This window comes from Mauremys mutica, chromosome 22 (assembly GCF_020497125.1).
Source record: "Mauremys mutica isolate MM-2020 ecotype Southern chromosome 22, ASM2049712v1, whole genome shotgun sequence".
Lineage (NCBI taxonomy): Eukaryota > Metazoa > Chordata > Testudines > Geoemydidae > Mauremys > Mauremys mutica.
In genome coordinates this window covers 23,261,102-23,281,052 of record NC_059093.1, presented here as the reverse complement: position 1 = coordinate 23,281,052, position 19,951 = coordinate 23,261,102, and the positions used below count along the sequence as shown (strand labels likewise).

The window sequence follows — 19,951 nt, the reverse complement described above, 5'->3', positions numbered from 1 at the left end:
TTCACCCACTCCAACCAGAGGAGCAAGGAGGACACAGCAAGGTTGGTCTGAACAAGCAATGGCTTGGGGCCCCAACAGAGCCACAGTTTACTTGCTGGACACAACTCTTCCCACCCAGCAGCACGACCAGATAGTCCAATTCCTCTCCCACACTCCTTCCTCGCAGCCCTGGGCCCTGCAAATCACAAAGCCGGATTTGGATACAGTCCAGGGGTTTAAGATAGACTATAAACAGATGCAGGAAATCTACTGGAGTTGTTCTAATGAGCTTTCAGGCCGAGTCCAGTCAGGGTGAGCACCAGAAACAGACTGAGGCTCCCTCGGTTGACCTGTAGATCTGCCCCTGCAATTGTCACCAACCAATAAGGGATAGAGGGTGATCTGGTAGTGAGAGCATGTGGTTTGAAGTCCATTCCAGGCACTGACAGCATGTGACCTTGGGTAAGTCATGTCCCTTTCTAGGCCTCATTTTTCTCATCTGTAAAGTGGGGACAATACCATTGACCTGCCTTACAGGGTGTTTGAGAGGCTCCTTTCATTAATATCTGAGATCCTTGGATGGAAGGAGTTTAGTGCGATATTATTATTAATTACTGTAATTATTATCAGGTGGAAGGAACTGGAGCTTTTCCTCTGAGGCAAAGATTAGCTGGGGTTTTAGTGGCCCACCAAGCACAAAGATATTCCCCTCTTACCATTGGGCCAGATGTCCACTGATTAGAGGTCTGGCCCATAACAATTAAGGACAATCTTCTGTGGCTTCCAGTCTCCATGGGTAACATCTTCAAAAGCACCTAAGTGACGAAGGAGCCCCAAGTCCCCCTGGCTTTTAATGAGACTCAGGTCCCCAAATGCCTGCATCACTTTTGAAAAGTCTACATCTTGTGCCAATTTCAGGATCCTCCTGGGAGAAACTGAGGCAGGCAATAAGTCAATGTGCAGCAGTAGCAGCAGGGATAGGAGAAGTGGAAACTAACCCTGTCCTCATGTCTAGGTGTCCTTGCAATCAGCAAGAGTTACCACAGCCAGGAGTACGATAAGGAGGGATGGCATGCAGCTTCTTGACATTGGTTATGTACCCAAGTCACATATTGCAACAAGGAGACATTTACCGTACATTTCCCCCAACTGCAGAACATATGTTAAAAATAAATATGATCCAGTCTAGAAACAGAACATATGGATTTAAACCCAGCCTGTAGTGGGGTGGATCCCCACTCCTACCCTGAAGGGTTAAAAACAGCCCTGGGAGGGGGCTGTGGCTGGAGAAAGCAGCTACTAAGCTGGGCTGATTGGCAAGTGGCTGCAGCTGGGCCACGCCCCAATCAGGCCACAGCTGGCCTGTATAAAGAGGCTGGAAGCCAGGAGGAGGAGTTTCTCTCTGGCTGTAGAGAGAGATGGGCTTGTCTGCAGAGACTTGAGCAGAGTACCTGAGTGGAACAGGGCTGGGGAAAGGCTGAGGAGCTCCAGCCTGGAAAGCCCCAGGCTGCGGCCTAGCATAAGGCCAACAGGTACCGGGGGTTGCAGAGGGCAGCGTAGGGGTAGGCAAAGGCAGCAGGTCCAAACCCTCCTTGCCAGTGATGAGGAGGCTGATACTGCAGCCTGCCCCAGGGCATGGGGCTAGATGATGACTGGCAGTAGCTTTATACTGAGGTGAAGTGGGAATAGTGGGTGGGGGTTCCCTGGGAAGGGGAGACCCTAAGACTGAGGGGGTTCTGCCAGGGGGCAGCACTCCAGGTAAAAGGGCACTGGGTCCAGGGAGGGACATGGGGGCCAGAGGACAGGTGGATCACTGGCCTGCAGAGGGAGCTCCGGAGCTGGAATGAGCTAATTCCCAGAAGTCACCAGCAAGAGGCGCCGCAGGGGTGAGTCTGCTCCTCTACACAGCCATAATGTCACCAGTGGCTCCTCTGTGATCCTTCTTGACCTTTAGTTGCTATTTAAGACCATGTGACTCCCAGAACTCAGCCTGCAGCCCTGCCCCATTGTGTCTATTACAATCCCCAGGCCTGGGCAATCCCAAACTACCCAGCATGGAATATTTGAAATACTAGTCCTGGCATGAGCTGCAGGCACCAGGCCAACTGGGGAAGACAGGAAACGTGTCAAGAGGTTTCAGCAGGGGACTGGGAATGAGAGGGTTTGAGTTCTACTCCCAACCCTCACACTGACTCCCTCTGTGCCCTTGGCAAATCACAACCTTTCCATGCCTCAGTATCCTCATCCATAAAATGGGGAAAATAATGCTTACCTACCTACTAGGACTTCTGTGAGAATTAATTACATAGTATTTGATAATGTCATTATTACACAAATGGTAGGAATGGAGGGGAAGGACTGGGCTAGGAGGTTGCTGCTTCTATTTTGTCCTGCAGGTCAGTAAACAAAAGCAACTTCATGGTATTTGCTCTGTGACATCTACTGCTATGTTACATCATGCTGGTACCAGGGCATTTTTTGCATCTCATGAGCTGCAAAACCTGCCAGGGAAAACCTGCAACCATGAAGTATCTGGTACAGCCAGAAATCCTGGCACAGAAAAGAGACAGACAGCGCAGCTGGAGTTCAGGGGCTGCCATCTTGGCCTGATGCTGTGCATCTTCAAAAGCTATTTCAGGATGATTCACAGGCTCCATAAACCCAGTTGTCAGGATTGAGAACGGGCCCCATCACACTCAGGACAGGTGGCATCCACTGTTAGAAACAAGCTGGGCAAGCAGTTCAGACCCTCAATCCAGTTCAGACCGGGGTGGGATAGATTTATCCCTTCTCGTACAAGACTGGGGGCCTGATTCTCCTTTGCCCTGCACCATGTGGAGCCACTTATGCTGCACACAATAAGTGCAATTACGTAGCATTTCACACATTACGTGCACAGCTGAAGACATCAATACAAGGCCAGGGCACTGGGAGAATCAGGCCCCTGGTGTGGGAAGTATCATCACACAGCTCCCTAAGCTGTACTCAAAGGCAGGGAGCCTGGAGACCAGGGAAAGGACTGAGCACAGATCTCCATTCTCACTTGTGTCCTCCGCTCCCGTTACCTGTGGGGAAGAATGGCTTCCAGGGACCCTAGCTGTCCTTCTCTAAGCACGAAACTTTCAAGCTCTAAATCTGCCTGGTGACTGATGCTTTCTGAACTGGCCTCAATACAGCCACCTCCAGGGACCCTGCTCATAGAAGCTCTGACACCTGCTGAAGTAAATGCCAATGTTAAGAGAGCTGCAGAGAACAAGGCTCAGCCCACAAACCCCAGCCTCCCTCATCAGAGGCTGCGTGACAGATGCACCACAATCCCACACCTGCAATTATGGCCAGCCACAGTAATTAGCTAGCACCTAGCTGCTGCACAACTGGCTGCTCCTCTCCCTACCCGCTTCCATCCAACTTGCCTTCTCAGCTCTGGAGACATGAATGAATGTGTCCAATTCCAGAGAAGGGGGAGAAGCTGCAGGACCAGTGGACTACATGGGGTGGGACTGGAAGGAGCCAGTGAGAAGGCAGGGGAAAGGAAGGGAGAGATGCGAAAGATAAGGAGGAGCAAGTAAGGACAAAAGAAAATGAAAAAGGCCGTGTTTCTGAAGGATTGATACTCTCTCCTAGCAGGAGGGCTTGGGTGCCCTGGAGTGACACACAGCCAGGAGGTGAGTGCCTGCTGAGGGATTGCCCAGCCAGTGCCAGGGCAAGCACCCAGCTGTTGAGAACCAAGGGGGGTTAAATATTTAAAAGCCAGCAGCTGAGTAAGGTGAACAGCAAACAGCTGAAGGGAGTTGGCCAGAGGAGCAGCTAAGGAGTAAGCGTAAGTGGCTGGAGGGCCTGCAGCCTGAGCAAAGAGATACGGGGTAAAAATAACCCGGGTCAAGTCGAGTGGTCTAGATTTTCAGCCTTGCTCCTTGACCTTTTGGGAGCAGGACCCAAGAGCTCAGGTTAAGCCCAGCTCCCCTGCTTGTCACTAGACACAGGAGGCTGCCTGTGGAAACAGGAAGGTCTAAGACAAAAAAATCAAAGAGTTTTCAAACCAACAATGGCTCGGAAGAGGGCAGTTCCACTAACCTGCTGTACCAAGGCTCCACGTGGGACCCTGGCTGCTCTTGCCGGAGACTCCTTCTGCACTGGAAGCTAGCTGCCTTGTGTCCAGATGTTTGGTTTGGAAGGGAAGCGAGCCACAGGAGCACAGGACAAAGTTCTCCAGCCAGGGGTCAGTGGCAGTGTAACTTGATGTCTGTCCGGTCTCCATGGTGGCAGAACTAAAGCTTATGCTGTGCTCAGCCTTAGTGCAGAAAGCTGCTGGCTCTTCCATGTTGACAGGGGTCACAGAAGTTTTAGTTGAGCTCATTTCCTGTAACGCACTGCTCTGCAGAAAGCTATAGTGATGCAGTGAATGAGAGGCTTGACTTTACTGCTCTACAAAGAGCATCATCATCTCTTAATGGGAGAGACAGCTGCTCAGTACCTATAGCAGCCCCGCCACCAAGCCTCCTCTCTCCTAGGAAGGAGTCACTGCCAGCTGAACCCAGAGCACCAGTCCAGGGGGATGGGGAGTCTGTGCCAGCTGTTCAGAATGGCTGAAGCTGACTTTGGGGCACTGATCACTCCCATCTGTGAAAGGAGTCAAGGCTCCAGAGTGGCCTCCCTGGGTACTGCCAGCTTGATGGGAATGTCAGTCCTGTGAGGGAGGCTAAAGTCACACAGTCACTGCACTTCTGCTATAATGATGAAACTCCCTCATACATCACCTGGATTCCAGCAACGTTGAAAAGGTCCCATCAGCAGAATAGTCCAGACCCACAGCTGATTGCTTCCACCCCAGACCACAGGGCTTGAGGGTATTAAACTCTTTCTGTTCAGAGCCAATGCCTGCATGAAATGCATTTGCAAGACATAGAACAGGGCAGGTGACCCGAGACTCCTGGGAGCCCTAGGGTCAGTACAGGTGTGACTCGGAAAGGAAACTAACAAAGGTTGGTGCTAGTGGGCAAACACAACAGGGCTCTCCCCGTCATTATTAATGACTGAATTCTGGTTATGACCCTGGAATGGTGCAATGGAAATGCTCAGGTTTTGTACTGAGTTTTACTGAAGTGAATTGCGGGTCCAGGGTCACATGGCTGCACTGGGCTACCCCCCTTATTAGCTTGGGGAGTGGGATTCCTCTACTTATAAACTATTATTATGTTGCTAGCAACTCTTAGTATTCATGATCTAGCTTGGTGCTTTGCACCCAGTCCAACCTTGACAAGGCATTTGGGTACCGTGAGAGATGCAGGTGCAACCTTCGGATTTTCACTTGCCAGGCTGGTGAAGGGCAAGACATTAGGAAAGTGACATGCTACCTCATTAGCATGACCTTGATTGCTTTCATCACCATGTATTTTTTGACAGGTTTCCATGCCCTGTGTGGGACTTTTGTCCTGCCCTTCCACCCCGTTTCCGTTGGCGCCGAAGTTTGGTGCTGTTGGCCATTTTGAATTTTTTTTATTATTATTTTTGTTTGTGTTTGAATGGGGGAAGTGTTGTGCTTGAATACACTGAGAGAAAGGTTAAAAGACTAGAGTGAGAGAAGCTTTAAAGCTGAAAAAGAAAGTTGGGGTAAAGTTTGGAGAAAAAGGTTAAAAGACTAGTGAGAGAAAAGGCAGGTGTTAGTAATGGGAGATTTGATCATTAGAAACATAGATAGCTGGGTCTGTGATGACCGGGAGAACCATATGGTGACTTGCCTGCCTGGTGCGAAGGTTGCGGATCTCTAAAGGCATCTAGACAGACTTATGTGTAGTGCTGGGGAGGAGCCGGTGGTCATGGTACATGTAGGTACCAATGACATAGGGAAGAGTAGGAGAGATGCCCTGGAGGCCCAACTTAGGCTGCTATGGAAGAGACTGAAATCCAGGACCTCTATGTTGGCATTCTCGGAAACGCTCCCAGTTCCACGTGCAGGGCCAGGTAGGCAGAAAGAGCTCCAGAGTCACAATGCGTGGATGAGAGGATGGTGTAGAGAGGAGGAGTTTAGATTCATTAGGAATTGGGGAAACTTTTGGGATGGGGGGGGAGCACCTATACAGGAGAGATGGGCTCCACCTAAACCAAAGTGGATCCAGACTGCTGGCACTTAACATTAAAAAGGTTGCAGAGCACTTTTTAAACTAGAAGATGGGGGAAAGCCGACTGCTGCAGAGGAGCATGTGGATCAGACAGAGACTTCTCTTAGAGGAGAGTCTATTGATAGAGATTCTCTGGGTTATAGTCAGGAGCAGAGGATGGAAGAGGATAATGTAAGGGCCAGATCAGATGAGAAACATTCACATAAAAAGGAATCTGACATCAGAAAAGAGCAGACAATTAAACAGTGACAAGTTTTTAAAGTGCTTGTACACAAATGCTAGAAGTCTAAATAATAAGATGGGTGAACTAGAGTGCCTCGTGATAAAGGAGGATATTGATATAACAGGCATGACAGAAACCTGGTGGACTGAGAGCAATCAAAGGGACATCATAATTCCGGGGTACAAAATATATCGGAAGGACAGAACAGGTCGTGCAGGAGAGGGAGTGGCACTGTATGTGAAAGAAAATGTAGAATCAAATGAAGTAAAAATCTTAAGTGAATCCACATGTTCCATAGAATCTCAATGGATAGTAATTTCATGCTCTAAGAAGAATACAACATTAGGGATCTATTATCGACCACCTGACCAGGACAGTGATAGTGATGATGAAATGCTAAGGGAAATTAGAGAGGCTACCAAAATTAAGAACTCAGTAATAGTGGGGGATTTAAATTATCCCCATATTGACTAGGAACATGTCACCTCAGGATGAAATGCAGAGACAAAATTTCTTGATACTTTAAATGACTGCTTCTTGGAGTCTGGTACGGGAACCCACAAGGGGAGACGCAACTCTAGATTTAGTCCTGAATCCTCTGGGCGGCCCTGTGAAGCACTGGCTAGCCTAATTAGTCTTATCTGTTTTTAAAATGTAAAAAAAGCTCCAGCTCCAGCCTGTGTTGTATTATTTTAATAAAATCTATGAACCCAAAACAAACACAGACGCTCAGCACCTGGATTGCAAACATTTAAAAACAAAGGCATTCTGAGAATGCAACAGAAAAAAATCATACTTAAATCTAAAAGCCCTACAAAAATAAAAGCTTACTATAACTTTCACATGGATTTGTTAAAAAGTGGGGAGGAAAATAAACTTCTCTCTAATCCACTGGATTACAAAATAAGGGGAATATAAACTAGCTGTTACTAAGGTTCTGGGGTTTTAAACCTGGGGTGTTTCTGCCTGCTCTATTTTATTGAAACACACCAGTAAATAAAGGGATGTGTCTTCATATAGGTTTGTCCTTTAAAGTGTTTATATTAAGTTTTGTAAAGGAATAATTTTTACTTGTATTTGTTAAAAAGCAGGCAAAGAAGCACCCTTCTTATCTCTAACCTACTGCCTTACAGAGGCTGTTTTTGCTGACAGCTGCTTTGCTGCAAAAGCCTGCTGCTTCAAATTGTCCTTACTAAAAAAAAATAACCAGTGTTAGCCTAAAACCTAGGGAAAAACTTTATTACTATACATTACTTTTATAAACAGGTTTTCCGTGTTTTTAACCTTGAGTTGTTTCTACAGACTTACATTTTATTAAAACATTTATGCCAATGGGGCTAAATGAAAAAAGTGTCTTCACATAGCCTGCTTTTCAAAGGGGTTTTCTTCTTTTCTAATCCACTGCCTTCACGGGGGATGTTTCAAGTGGTTCTCACTAAAATCCCCATAGGAAAAAAAATTTAAAACCTTTTTCTTAGTAAGGGTTTCTGAGTTTAGGCCTGGGACGCTTCTACATGGTCTTTTTTTATTGAAACATCCTCATAAATAAAGAAATGTGATTTTTAGATAGGTTTGTCTTTTAAAGTGTTTATTCCTCTACAAGTCTTTCACCTTTGTTAAAAACTTTAACAAATTACTTTCATGAACTGACTAGCTGTAGTTTTAACCCTGAGGTAATTTCTTTTATTTTACCTTGTTAATAAGATTAGTTACAAATCAATGCCTTTTTTATATAACAAAAGGAAAATGTTTAGTTTAACAAGTCTTTGGTATAATTTTGTTTTAAAAGCTGGCCTAGGGCTTCTTTGTTATGTTCTGGCCTTCTTATCTCCGATCCACTAACTCACAAACGCTGATTTTGTTTAAAAAGCATATTGCTTCAAAATGTTCTTACTTAAAAAAAAAAGTGTTAGTCTAAAACATAGGAAAACTTTATTACTTTTATAAACAGGTTTTTAGGCCTGGATTTTTGCAAATTCACATTTTGTTAAAACACTTATGCCAATGGGCTAAATAAAGAAATGTCTTCAGATAGCCTGTTTTTCAAAAGGATCCTCTTCTCTCTAATCCACTACCTTCAAAATGCTCTTACTAAAAAATAACCACGTTAGTCTAAAACTTTTTTTTTACTTTTATAAACAGTTTAACCCTAAACTGTTTCTGCAGACTTGCATTTTATTAAAACATTTATGCCAATGGGGCTAAATGAAAAAAGTGTCTTCAGGTAGCCTGCTTTTCAAAGGGGTTTTCTTCTTTTCTAATCCACTGCCTTCACGGGGATGTTTCAAGTGGTTCTCACTAAAATCCCCATAGGAAAAAACTTTTAAAACCTTTTTCTTAGTAAGGGTTTGTGAGTTTAGGCCTGGGACGCTTCTGCATGGTTTTTTTTTTAATTGAAACATCCTCATAAATAAAGAAATAGCCTGTTTTTCAAAGGTGTCGTCTTCTCTCTAATCCACTACATTCAAATTGCTCTTACTAAAAAATAACCATGTTAGTCTAAAACTTTTTTTTTACTTTTATAAACAGTTTAACCCTAAACTGTTTCTGCAGATTTACATTTTATTAAAACACCTATGCCAAAGGGGCCATATAGCCTATTTTTCAAAGGGGACTTCTTTTCTAATCACTACCTTCAGAAGGCTGTTTTAAGTGCTTCTTACTAAAACCTTCTTCTTGTCAGGTTTAGACCAGGGGTGTGTTTTTATTGAAATACCCCTGTAAGTAAAGGAGTGTCTTTAGGTGGGGTTTTTCTTAAGTGTTTATTTCATAAGTTAAGAGGGAATGTTAGGCATTACTTTACAAATGAACACACCCTTACTAGTGTGTGCTAGTTAGCATTTGTGACAGGGGTTTGTTTGTTTAGTTTAGAGCAAAGCAGGTGGCCTCTTAAAAAAAACAAACAGTCAAAAATCATAGGCTCCATACCTTAGCTTTTTTAAACGTTAAGGGTAAAAAAAAGCTGTCCTTTTATATGGTAAGCTTATTTACACTTAAAGTTACTGTTCTTTTTAGTACAAGGCTTTCTTATCTCTAATTACAAAAGCTTCTTTTTTTACATTGTTCTTACTAACCATGTTAGCCTAAAACCTAGAAAAAAAACTTTTATAAACAGATTTTGAAACCTAAACTGTTTCTCCAAACTTGCATTTTATTAAAACACTTATGCACGTGGGGCTAAATAAAGAAGTGTTTGTTCCTTTAAAAACTTTCACCTCTTTGTTAAAAAGTGGAAAAAAACCAAGCTTCTTCTCTCTAATTTAGTGGTTAACAAAATAAAAAAAATCAACTGTTACTAACTTGTGGGGTTTTAAACCTGGGGTGCTCTATTTTAATAACACCCCTGTAAATAAAGGGCTGTGTCTTTAAGTCAATATAAAGCAGAGCTTTATTCCATTACAAAACTGAATGTAACTAACTTGTGTTTGTTAAAAATCAGCCTCCTTTTTAATCACAGCTATCATCTGCAATAGCCTATTGTTTTATATTGGGTTTACAAAAAACAAAAAATAACCAGTGCTAGCCTAAAACCTAGGAAAAAAAACCTTTAAAATTGTTTGTTACTAAAGCTTATGGTTTAAACTTTTATTAAACTTCCTTTGGAAAAAAAGTAGGTCTGATTCTTTAGATAAGAATAAGGCAGTTAAAAGGAAGGGGAGGGGGAATAAAGGGAGTTGGCTCTTGTTTAAAATCTTGGGCCACTAAAATTGGTTCTGAAAATAAATTTTATAACGCGGTTGTAAAACAACTTCTGATTGGCCCAATCCAAGGGTGATGATAAACAGCCTTAAAGTTTCTAAGCTGTGCCATTGCCTCATTTTACAGAAAAACAGTCAAGATAAAGCTCTCACTCTCCGATTCAACCATGTGCTCTTTCCTTTGTTCCTTCTTTTAGCCTCTTTTTTCTTAACCTACCCTGATACTGAATGCTTTTTTATTATGTGCTTGTTAAATTTCCTTTGTAAACCTAGCTTTTAATGTTTTTTATTTTTTTTTATTTTATTAAGTGCTTGGTAAATTTCCTTTTTAAACCTAGTTCTAATGTTTTTAAGCCAGTTTTTTGGCTCTGTGCTTACTAAATTTCCTTTTTAATCCTGTTTTTATAGCTTTTATTTACTTTTTTAGTTATGTGCTTAGTACATTTCCTTTTTAAACCTAGCTTTTAATGTTTTTAGCCAGTTTTTGGCTCTGTGCTTAGTAAATTTTCTTTTTAAACCTAGTTTTGTTTTTTGTCAGTTTTTCACCACATGCTTACTAAATAGGTTTTGTCTTAGTTTTTAATACTGTTTAATGCTTTTGTTATTCACTTTATCATGTGCTTACTAATTTTTCTTTTTAATCCTGTTTTTATAGCTTTTAATGTAAGGTAAAGAGCCTTTGGACTACAGGATTGGTTCAACAAGTTCATTCTGTGACCTAACTGTAAAACAGCCTCTGAGTGGTCCATCAAAAGAAGGGGCTAGCTTCCCACGAGCATGGCCCAAAACAGCTATCATTTCACTACCAACAGTCAAGGGGGCAGGATGTTTCGCTCTCCCTGTGTTCAGCAACACCAGCATTCTATTCTTTAATAACCTGCCCTTTACCAACAGCAAGCCTTACTCAATGTATCTAAGCACAAACACACGGTGGGGTAAAATGTTTCGCTCTGCCTCTGTTCAGTGTAACAAACACTCTATTCTTTAACAACAAAGCTCCTTACTCACTCACATCCAATAAACTTACCTGAACGTCTCTCACTCTAAACTTTCAATGTATTGAATTTTCTATTCTTTTATAGCATACCTTTACAAGCCACCTTTTTTCAATAAACCTTACCCAAAGTTTAAACTTCTCTCACTCTAGTCTTTTTTTCTCTCTCAATGTATCCAAGCACAACACTTCCCCCATTCAAACACAACATTTTTTTTTTCAAAAGTGACCAATGGCGCCAAACTTCGGGGCCAATAGAAACAGGGTGGAAGGCCGGGACAAAAGCCCCACACAAGGCATGGAAACCTGACAAAAATGCATGGTGATGAAAGCTATCAAGGTGATACTACTTACCTCTATGGAGGTGTGGGGTTGGAAGGAACCAAGATGCCAACTTTACCAATGAATGAGCACTGCCTACTGCCGTGACACCTGCTATACCCTCTCCAGAGTGTTGTCTACCATGATAACAGTTGGATGCAGCAGTAGGGGGCAACTTTGCCTTGACCCTTTTGACATCCACTGTGTCAACAATGATGCCCAACAGGAATAGAGTGCTGCCCTCATTGCAGGGAGGAGGTGACTTTGATACAAATTCCCTATTTCCACACACTGATGGCTAAGGGGGGGTTCCAAAGAGGATGGAGCTCGGCTGTTCTCAGTGGTTGCAGATGAGAGAACAAGGAGTAATGGTCTCAAGTTGCAGTGGGGGAGGTCTAGGTTGGATATTAGGAAACACTATTTCACCAGGAGGGTGGTGAGGCACTGGAATGGGTTACCTGGGGAGGTGGTGGAATCTCCTTCCTTAGAGGTTTTTAAGGTCAGGCTTGACAAAGCCCTGGCTGGGATGATTTAGTTGGTGTTGGTCCTGCTTTGGGCAGGGGATTGGACTAGATACCTCCTGAGGTCTCTTCCAACCCTGATATTCTATGATTCTAACGGCGCAAAGAGGAGGCCTGTGTACCAGAGCATAATCCTGCCATGTCTGCTTGATTCAGTAATGCTGAGTTACTGATCCCAAGGAATACTAATACCTAATATTGCCCCTAATACTAATAGCTAATACTGCCCCTCTGTTTATCAAGAGGTGATCCTAAAACAAGCTTCCATTTGCCTGGACCACATCCCAAGCCCACTGGGAGGAGACCAACCTGCAGATTGTGGAATGAAGGATCCACTATCAGGCTGATGTTTTGCTTGGCGAGTTGAAGGCTCCTCATCGGTTGAACTGATGAGCTCTTCCAGCCACCTGAGCTGCGCTCCTTGACGACGACGGTAATTGGCAAACCAGTTATAGACCTGACTTGGCTTCAAGTTCGTATCCTGAGCCAAAGTGTCCTGCAAATCCAGGTAACCAGGGGAAAAAGAATAAACCACATCCAAATAACCATGCTTGTCCCTCCAGTTTCCAAAAGCAATCAAACAATATGAGCTTCCAGACCCTCATGCAGGTCCCCGGAGAACATGCATAGCTCCCACTGATTGATCAGCTCATAAAGAGGAAGAGAACAGAAAAAGCTAATTCTCCCTTGACATCCTACGAGAGAAAGGGAACCCCAAGAATCCCAAGGGGTTTTTGCCTTATTTGTAATTTAACGGCTATAAATAACCAACTAATGGAAATAAGCACATTTTTAAAAGGGAAGGTAATTTACAGCTGGAACACAAATTATTAGGCTCAACACAGGAATCACTGGGTGAAATTCTATGGCCTGCCTTATGCAGACTAAACTCTCATAATGGTCCATTTTGGCCTTAAAAAATAATCTATGACAGATCTTTAAAATCTCTTGTGTATTACATTAAAAATCTACATTAAGAGAACATTTGATTTAAGCAATCAAAAGTCCAGAAATGCCACAGTTAAAGTTCCACATGTAACCTTTACTCGTCTCCCTTGTATATATTCATTACTATAACCTTTCATTAAATAATCATAGATTTCTTAAATACAGTATAACAATTTTTCTCTGTTAGATATACGTGTAGCATCTTGCAATATATTTTCATACTTTTAAAATTACTATATTATCATTGTGATAATGAAACTATGTCTTTATTGATTTTGGCTATTTATATAATAGATTTTCCTCTTTCTCAAGTAAGTAGTTCAATAATTTAGTCAACATACATGTATTATATATTTTGTTTTCAATGAGAAGTGCAACCTTCCTTGGGTGTAATTCAAGGAAGTTAACTATAAAGCTAATTTAGTCACAAACTTGGGGGCCTTATACATGCTATCAAATTTCACTGTTACTCTATGTTGTTGTATTTAATCAGTGGAATAGTGTGTAAGAATGGCTTGTTGTGTGCATTGCATAAAATAACTTTAAGAGACTCGAAGTAGTACACATGCACATATCTAAGGCTGTAGAAAAATTATTATATTAAACTACTTGATAGATTACAAGATCATGTAGCATAATGCTCACACACTACAGGACAAAGTTATTCTCTAGTGTGCTACTTTCCACTGTCATTTCCTGACTTCTAAACACTTAACAGAGCAACCTTAGCGTTCTCTTAAGACAGATTTTTGTAAGTTGCCGCTGTTTTTAATGAAAATATATATTATAAAACATATTTCACAATGCAGAACTAAGCTAAACATGTCCAGAATAACCTGTTCCCCATACACCGTGGGGGCTTGAAGGAGGGAGCCCCTTGAGTGAAAATGTTAGGAGCGCTGCAGTTTTTACCTTATAAAACAGTGAATCAGACAAGTATCAGAGGGGTAGCTGTGTTAGTCTGAATCTGTAAAAGCAGCAAAGAGTCCTGTGGCATGTTATAGACTAACAGATGTATTGGAGCATGAGCTTTTCTGGGTGCATGCATGCATCCGATGAAGTGGGTATTCACCCACGAAAGCTCATGCTCCAATACATCTGTTAGTCTATACCATGCCATAGGACTCTTTGAATCAGACAAGGATTCCTGCCAAGTCCTGGCTCATTCAGAGGCCACTTTCACTACATTTGTCTCTGTCCAGCTAAGATAGATACACATATGCACAGGGCTGACTATTTTGGCTGCAAACTTTACAAGCCTAGCAAGAAAATGGGTTATAACTCAGTCAAATCACAACCAGTTAGCACCAGAACACCTACGGTGCTTCTCAGGGAGAGCTATTTCCCTGCCAAATTTCACCCAGTCAGTTCAACACTAGAGCTGTTAGAACACTATTATAACAGGGAAGACATTTTCTCCCACTTCTTTGCTCTACAGAACGACTGAGTTTCTTTTGCTTAAGCTTAAAAAAATATTAGAACGCACGCTCGTTTGGGCAACGATCAAAGATGAGAAACTGCAGTCCGAAACCTGACTGAAACAAGGGATTAGATCGGAAACATTTATGTCGCCTTGATCACAGTAGCTGCTGCTGTTCCTGTGCAAGGCAAAGATCAGCAACAGCCCGAGTAACATTATAGCATATAGCATCCATACCCGCTGATCCATGTTTGGATACATTGTCACCGTTGCAGCAAATCTGTGCAGCGTTTGGCGCACTTTTTCTGGATAGTTTCGATTCGTTGTGCCTTCAGGACAGAGGGAAACTGGTGGAGGATTCCTGTGCAGAAAAGAAAGTATAATCACCAAGGTCCCAAAACTGCACCATTAAACTCAATGGAAGTTTTGCCATTGATTGCAATAGGAGTAGGCCAAAGTTTCAAGTTAACGGTGAAACCTGTTCCCCAAGAAAGGTCCATCTTAGGATGTGAATACAGCCTTTTAGTTTCCATCCAACACACCCCCAAATTACAGTAAAGGAAGAGCACCAGATCATCCCCCTGCCAAGGTACCTCTTCCTGCACCGGAACTTCTGCACCGATGTCAGGGAATCTGTGTGGTGTTTCTCCATGTCTTTGTGGTAGTGGATCTCATTCCAAAGTTGCACCAGCTCCTCCTTCTCTTTCACCCTGCAACACTAAGACAATAGCAAGGGCTGAGCACACCCTCTCCAGACAGTCAACCAATGTCTTTTACAGAGGGGATAAAACCCCTCAGCACCCTGAAAGTACTGAAAGGGATTCACGCTGGATCTGCTGAGTTGGTAGCCTTCCCCAAAAGTATGAGTCTCTTGCATGGCCCACTATTACTTCTCAAACCTGCCCAGGGTACCCCGTGCAAGAAAAGAGCTCATTATGCACCTGTGCCTTTTTTTAAAAAACAGCGAATTTGGACCTGGTGCATGGTCCAAAGCCAACAGCTCTGGAAACTGAAGTCTCTTCTCTCCACAGAACACACACAGCACGATCACTAGCAGCCCAAGCTTCCTCACACCATCCCACCCATGGGCTTCATCCTACAAGGAGTTGAGCACTTAGGACCTGATCCAGCAAGACACTTAAGGACGGTGAGCTTTAAGCACAAGAAGGATCCCAATTCCAATGGGAATTGGGCTTCTCTGGTCCCTGGAGTCTTTCACATTCCAAAAAATGCTCTCTTTTACTAAGAGATGTTTTGTCCATGATTTCCCTACAGAGCTCAGCACTGTGTACCCCTCCCCCAAACTCCTCAGGGACCTCAACAGGGATGTTCTGACTCCTGATATGTATGTTATCAGAGCTTGCCTAACACCACTTCTTCGCCATCTCTGTATTTCCACTGAAGTAACCACTAACTGCACATTCCTACCTCCAGGAGTCTGCAGGCTGTGTCATGCTGTCCCCTGTGGATAAGGACAAGCACACAGGCTCGGACTACACTGATGTTGGTGAGGAAATATTCCTGAAGCTTGCACCCCATCATTGCCTCAACCAGCTTCTCCAGGCTGGGAGACACGCTCTGAACATCGCCACAGAGTTGTCCTGCTAGATCCAGCAGCTTGGCCTGTGGAGGGTCCTTGTTTTCATTCTTACTAAGCAGCGCCATGAACCGCTTCATGCTTATATTCGTCCAGACACCTCTTCTATGCAACAAAGAAACAGCATCTGATGTGTGAGCTGCTAGACGAACACTCCCCTCCCTATCAAGACACACTGCTAGCTTCTAATTCTCCCTTATGCTATCTGTTAAAATACTTCACTGCACTTCAATAGCACTTTCTACCTGACTGTCTCAAATTACAAAGAGTAATTAAGCCTCTCAATCCTCCTGTTAAGACAAGAAGCATTCCAATTTGCAAGTGGGAAAACGGAGACACAGAGAGGTGCAGTGACTTGCCCCAAATGACAAGACAGTGGAACACTTTGTAATCATCAAACTTAGAGAACAAAAGCCCTTTCTTGCTAAAAGACAGGGCAAATGAGCATCAGTAAAAGTTAGAGACAGCAAACACTGAATATGTGGGATCTTTCAAATAATTATTTATAAAAATGATCCTCCCCCAAAACACTTGGTATGCTACATAATTATAACCACCGACCAGGTGGTGCAAAATCTAATTATCCAGCAGAATGGAATAACTAAAACCTCAGTCCGGATAAGAGAGATCAAGTTACTGGCTGCTCACTGGAAAAACACTGACATGGAGCACCTAAATTTCCACAGTGCAATAAATTACAGGGACACATGACCTGTAGCTGATTCACTGGTCTCCTGTATTCTTGTCAAGTATCAGAGGGGCAGCCATGTTAGTTTGGATCTGTGAAAGCAGCAAAGAGTCCTGTGGCACCTTATAGACTAACAGACGTATTGGAGCATGAGCTTTCGTGGGTGAATACCCACTTCATCGGATGTGAATACCCACTTTGTCAGATGCATCCGACGAAGTGGGTATTCACCCACAGCAGCTCATGCTCCAATACGTCTGTTAGTCTATAAGGTGCCCCAGGACTCTTTGCTGCTTGTATTCTTGTACATGCCATCAAGTGGTAACTGCCCTGTACACTGGACTTTGGAAGGAGTACCGACAGAATCAGCCATATATTCGCCTCTTGAAGGATAGGATAGAACAGTGGTTCTCAAACTGTGGGTTGGGACCCCAAAGTGTGTCGCGGACCCGTTTTAATGGGGTTGCCAGGGCTGGCGTTAGACTTGCTGGAGCCCAGGGCCGAAGCCCGAACCCCACAGCCCAGGCTTTGGCTTTGGCTTTGCCCCTGCCACCTGTGGCAGCGGGGCTTGGGTGGGCTCAGGCTTCGGTGCCCGTTCCTGGGGTCAGGTAGTAATTTTTGTTGTCAGAAGAGGGTCACAGTGCAATAACATTTGAGAACCCCTGGGATAGAATGCAACTGGCTAAGAACCAGAGAAAGAGTTTAGCTAAGTAGACTAGACCACGTGGGCAAGTCATCCATTGCGGCCCTCAGGCTTTGTCTCCACTACAAAGAAGGTGTGTTTTTGCATCGAGCTGGCCATCTCACCGTATAATCCTAGTGGAGATAAGGCACAGGGACTTTCACCTTGATGTAGCTAGCTGGGGTTGATCTCAGGTTTCACTGAGATGAAAACTTCAGAGCCTGGGCTCTGCTAGGATTTTACATTGAGATACCTACATTGATTTAAGCACACACACTTTTTACTGCAGTGAAGACAAAGCTGTATCCCCTTTTCTTGATGAGGAAAAGGGTGTATTTTTAAATTTGTTAACTAATCTGTGTTAAAATCGTATGGAAGACAAGGCAGTTGTAGGTTTTAAACGTATTAGCTGGGCAAGGTAAATCCTAGCATTGAATCATTGTTGGCCCATGCTTAAGTCTTCTCCCGCCCCTTCCCCCCCACCTTTTTATTTAAATGATGCCTTTATTTGGCTGCTTAGCATTAGTTTTATATTTTATTTTTAATCTATTGCTTGAAGATTAGGAAATTCAAGTTTACCTTGACTAGCTAACATGAGTTAAAACTACAACACCCTTGTCTTCACCAAGACTTTAAACACAGGTTAGCTTAACATGGCTTAAAAATGCACTTTTCTTTTTCTAGTGGAGACAAAGCCCTGGTTGCATTTACACTGGTTCTGAAATGGGCGTCCAGTTTTCATTTTCAACCTCCAGTGAGACAGGAACAAATCCAACACCCACTGAAGTCAATAGGAATCTCTCCACTGACTCCAAGGGGCACTGGATCAGGCCCTCAGCAGGCACAGGAATTTTAAGTGCTGATTGGCTCAGCAGCTTCTCCTTTGAGGTAGGACATGCAATATCCATACAACAGATTCTTTTGAATAACTCATTTTAGCTCTAAAAATAATCAGGACAAACACTTTATCATCAGCCAACCACGCTGTCGCTCCCAGCTGTCCTTGATCAAGTCACCTTAAAAATAATTTCCTAGCCTGCAAACAATAGATGAAAACTAAAATACAAACCCAAAAGCAAATAAAGACTTCACTTAAAAATCAAAACAACTCCCCCCCCCCAAAAAAAAACAGGTGGGAAGAAGAAGTCATCCTACACGCGTCCACAGCGATTAAAACAGAATGCACGTCTGAAATTGTGTCTTTGACTATGTTCAAAGTTGTGAAAGAGTGGGGTGGTGCCCATCCAGTGGTTGGAAGTTCCACATGCTGTGGGCCAAGAACAGTCTCCTGGTTCTCCAGGGCACAATGGGGAAATCCAGAGCTGTCTCTAGCTATTTTGGTGCTAGGGGTGGGGCTGTAGGTGGGAGCAGGGGGCGGCTGGGGGCTGGCGAGTGCTGGGGGACAGTTCCCCACTCCTCCCAAGCCTGGGAGCCAGGGGAGCGGAGCAGGCTGGGGCCGGGTCACTCCACTTCCCGCAGGAAGTAGCCGGCCCCCAGCCCCCACAGAGGTGTGGGGCCCCAGCCTGCTCTGCTCCCCAGCTTGGGGGGAACCCCCCAGAACTCACAGGGGGCACAGCTGGGAGCCAGGGAAGCGGAGCAGGCTGGGGCCGGGTCACTCCACTTCCCGCAGGAAGTAGCCGGCCCCCAGCCCCCACAGAGGTGTGGGGCCCCAGCCTACTCTGCTCCCCAGCTTGGGGGGAACCCCCCAGAACTCACAGGGGGCACAGCTGGGAGCCAGGGGAGCGGAGCAGGCTGGGGCCGGGTCACTCCACTTCCCGCAGGAAGTAGCCGGCCCCCAGCCCCCACAGAGGCGTGGGCCCCAGACTGCTCTGCTCCCCAGCTTGGGGGGAACCCCCTGAACTCCCAGGGGGCACAGCTGGGAGCCAGCGGAGTGGGTGGCTCCACTGCCCACGCGGTGAGTGCAGGGTTGAGGGGAGTGGGGTCCCTGGGGAAGAGCCGGAGCAGGGGCTGGAGCAGCTGCCTACGGGGCAGGCCGGCCCTGGGAACCCCCCACCCCACCAGTGGGGTCCCACAGCTCAGACTGTTCTGGTGGAGGCACAGGAGTTTCCCAGGTGACAGCCAGGCACTTAGGCCCAAGAAGCGTCTCCTGTGATGCGGGGGAGGGAGGGGGCGGGGTGTGAAGCAGCCCCCGGGGCCTGGCAGGGCGGGGACTCTAATGCCGGCAGCGGGGAGGGGTGCGCAGCCCACGTACCTCCGGGGGGCGGACATCGCTGTCTGGGCGCCGCTCCCACTCCCTCCCGGTCCAGCGATGCCAAGCGGCGCCGGGACCTGCCCCGGGGAGGAGCTCGGGGCCCCGCGCCGCACCCCCGGCCAGGCGCCCGCAGGCCCCGCCTCGGCTTAGACCGACTTACTCCTGGGCCCTCGCGTGTGAACGCTGCATGGGCAAGGGCCGGAGCGCTTCCCACCTCCCAGCCCAGGAAGGGGGAGAGACAACAGCCCCCCGCCCCCCCAGTGCTGCAAGGGAAGCAACGCGAGGCCCCACCTGCACTGGGGAGCAGAGGCTTAAACCACGTGCACCAGGGAGGGGCGAGGAGTGGGATTGAATTCTGAAGGGGGGTGGGTTAGGACCGTTGAGAGGGTTAAGCCATCTGCGCTGGGCAGGAGGGGCCGAGGGGGTGATGGAGGATTAAACTATTTGCAAAAGGGGAGAGTGGGTCACAAAGATGAGGGGCACCGGCTGCGCCCCCTATAATTCAAGTCCAGCCGGTGTTTCCATATCATCCCCCTTTTCAGTTGTTTG

At 45.2% G+C, this 19,951-nt stretch overlaps 1 protein-coding gene across 1 annotated transcript; it reads right to left on the bottom strand.

Moving 5' to 3' along the window:
- Nucleotides 1-2,050: 2,050 nt before the first annotated feature.
- On the bottom strand, nt 2,051-19,773 carry LOC123354636 (anomalous homeobox protein-like). The gene is made up of 9 exons (XM_044996746.1): nt 19,694-19,773; nt 15,652-15,925; nt 14,817-14,941; nt 14,461-14,584; nt 12,165-12,351; nt 4,737-4,857; nt 4,054-4,364; nt 3,045-3,192; nt 2,051-2,084 (listed from the first exon to the last, which is right to left on the bottom strand). Exons 2-9 carry the CDS (start codon nt 15,898-15,900, stop codon nt 2,051-2,053), a joined length of 1,299 nt encoding a protein of 432 aa, XP_044852681.1. The 5' UTR covers nt 15,901-15,925; nt 19,694-19,773.
- Nucleotides 19,774-19,951: the final 178 nt, after the last annotated feature.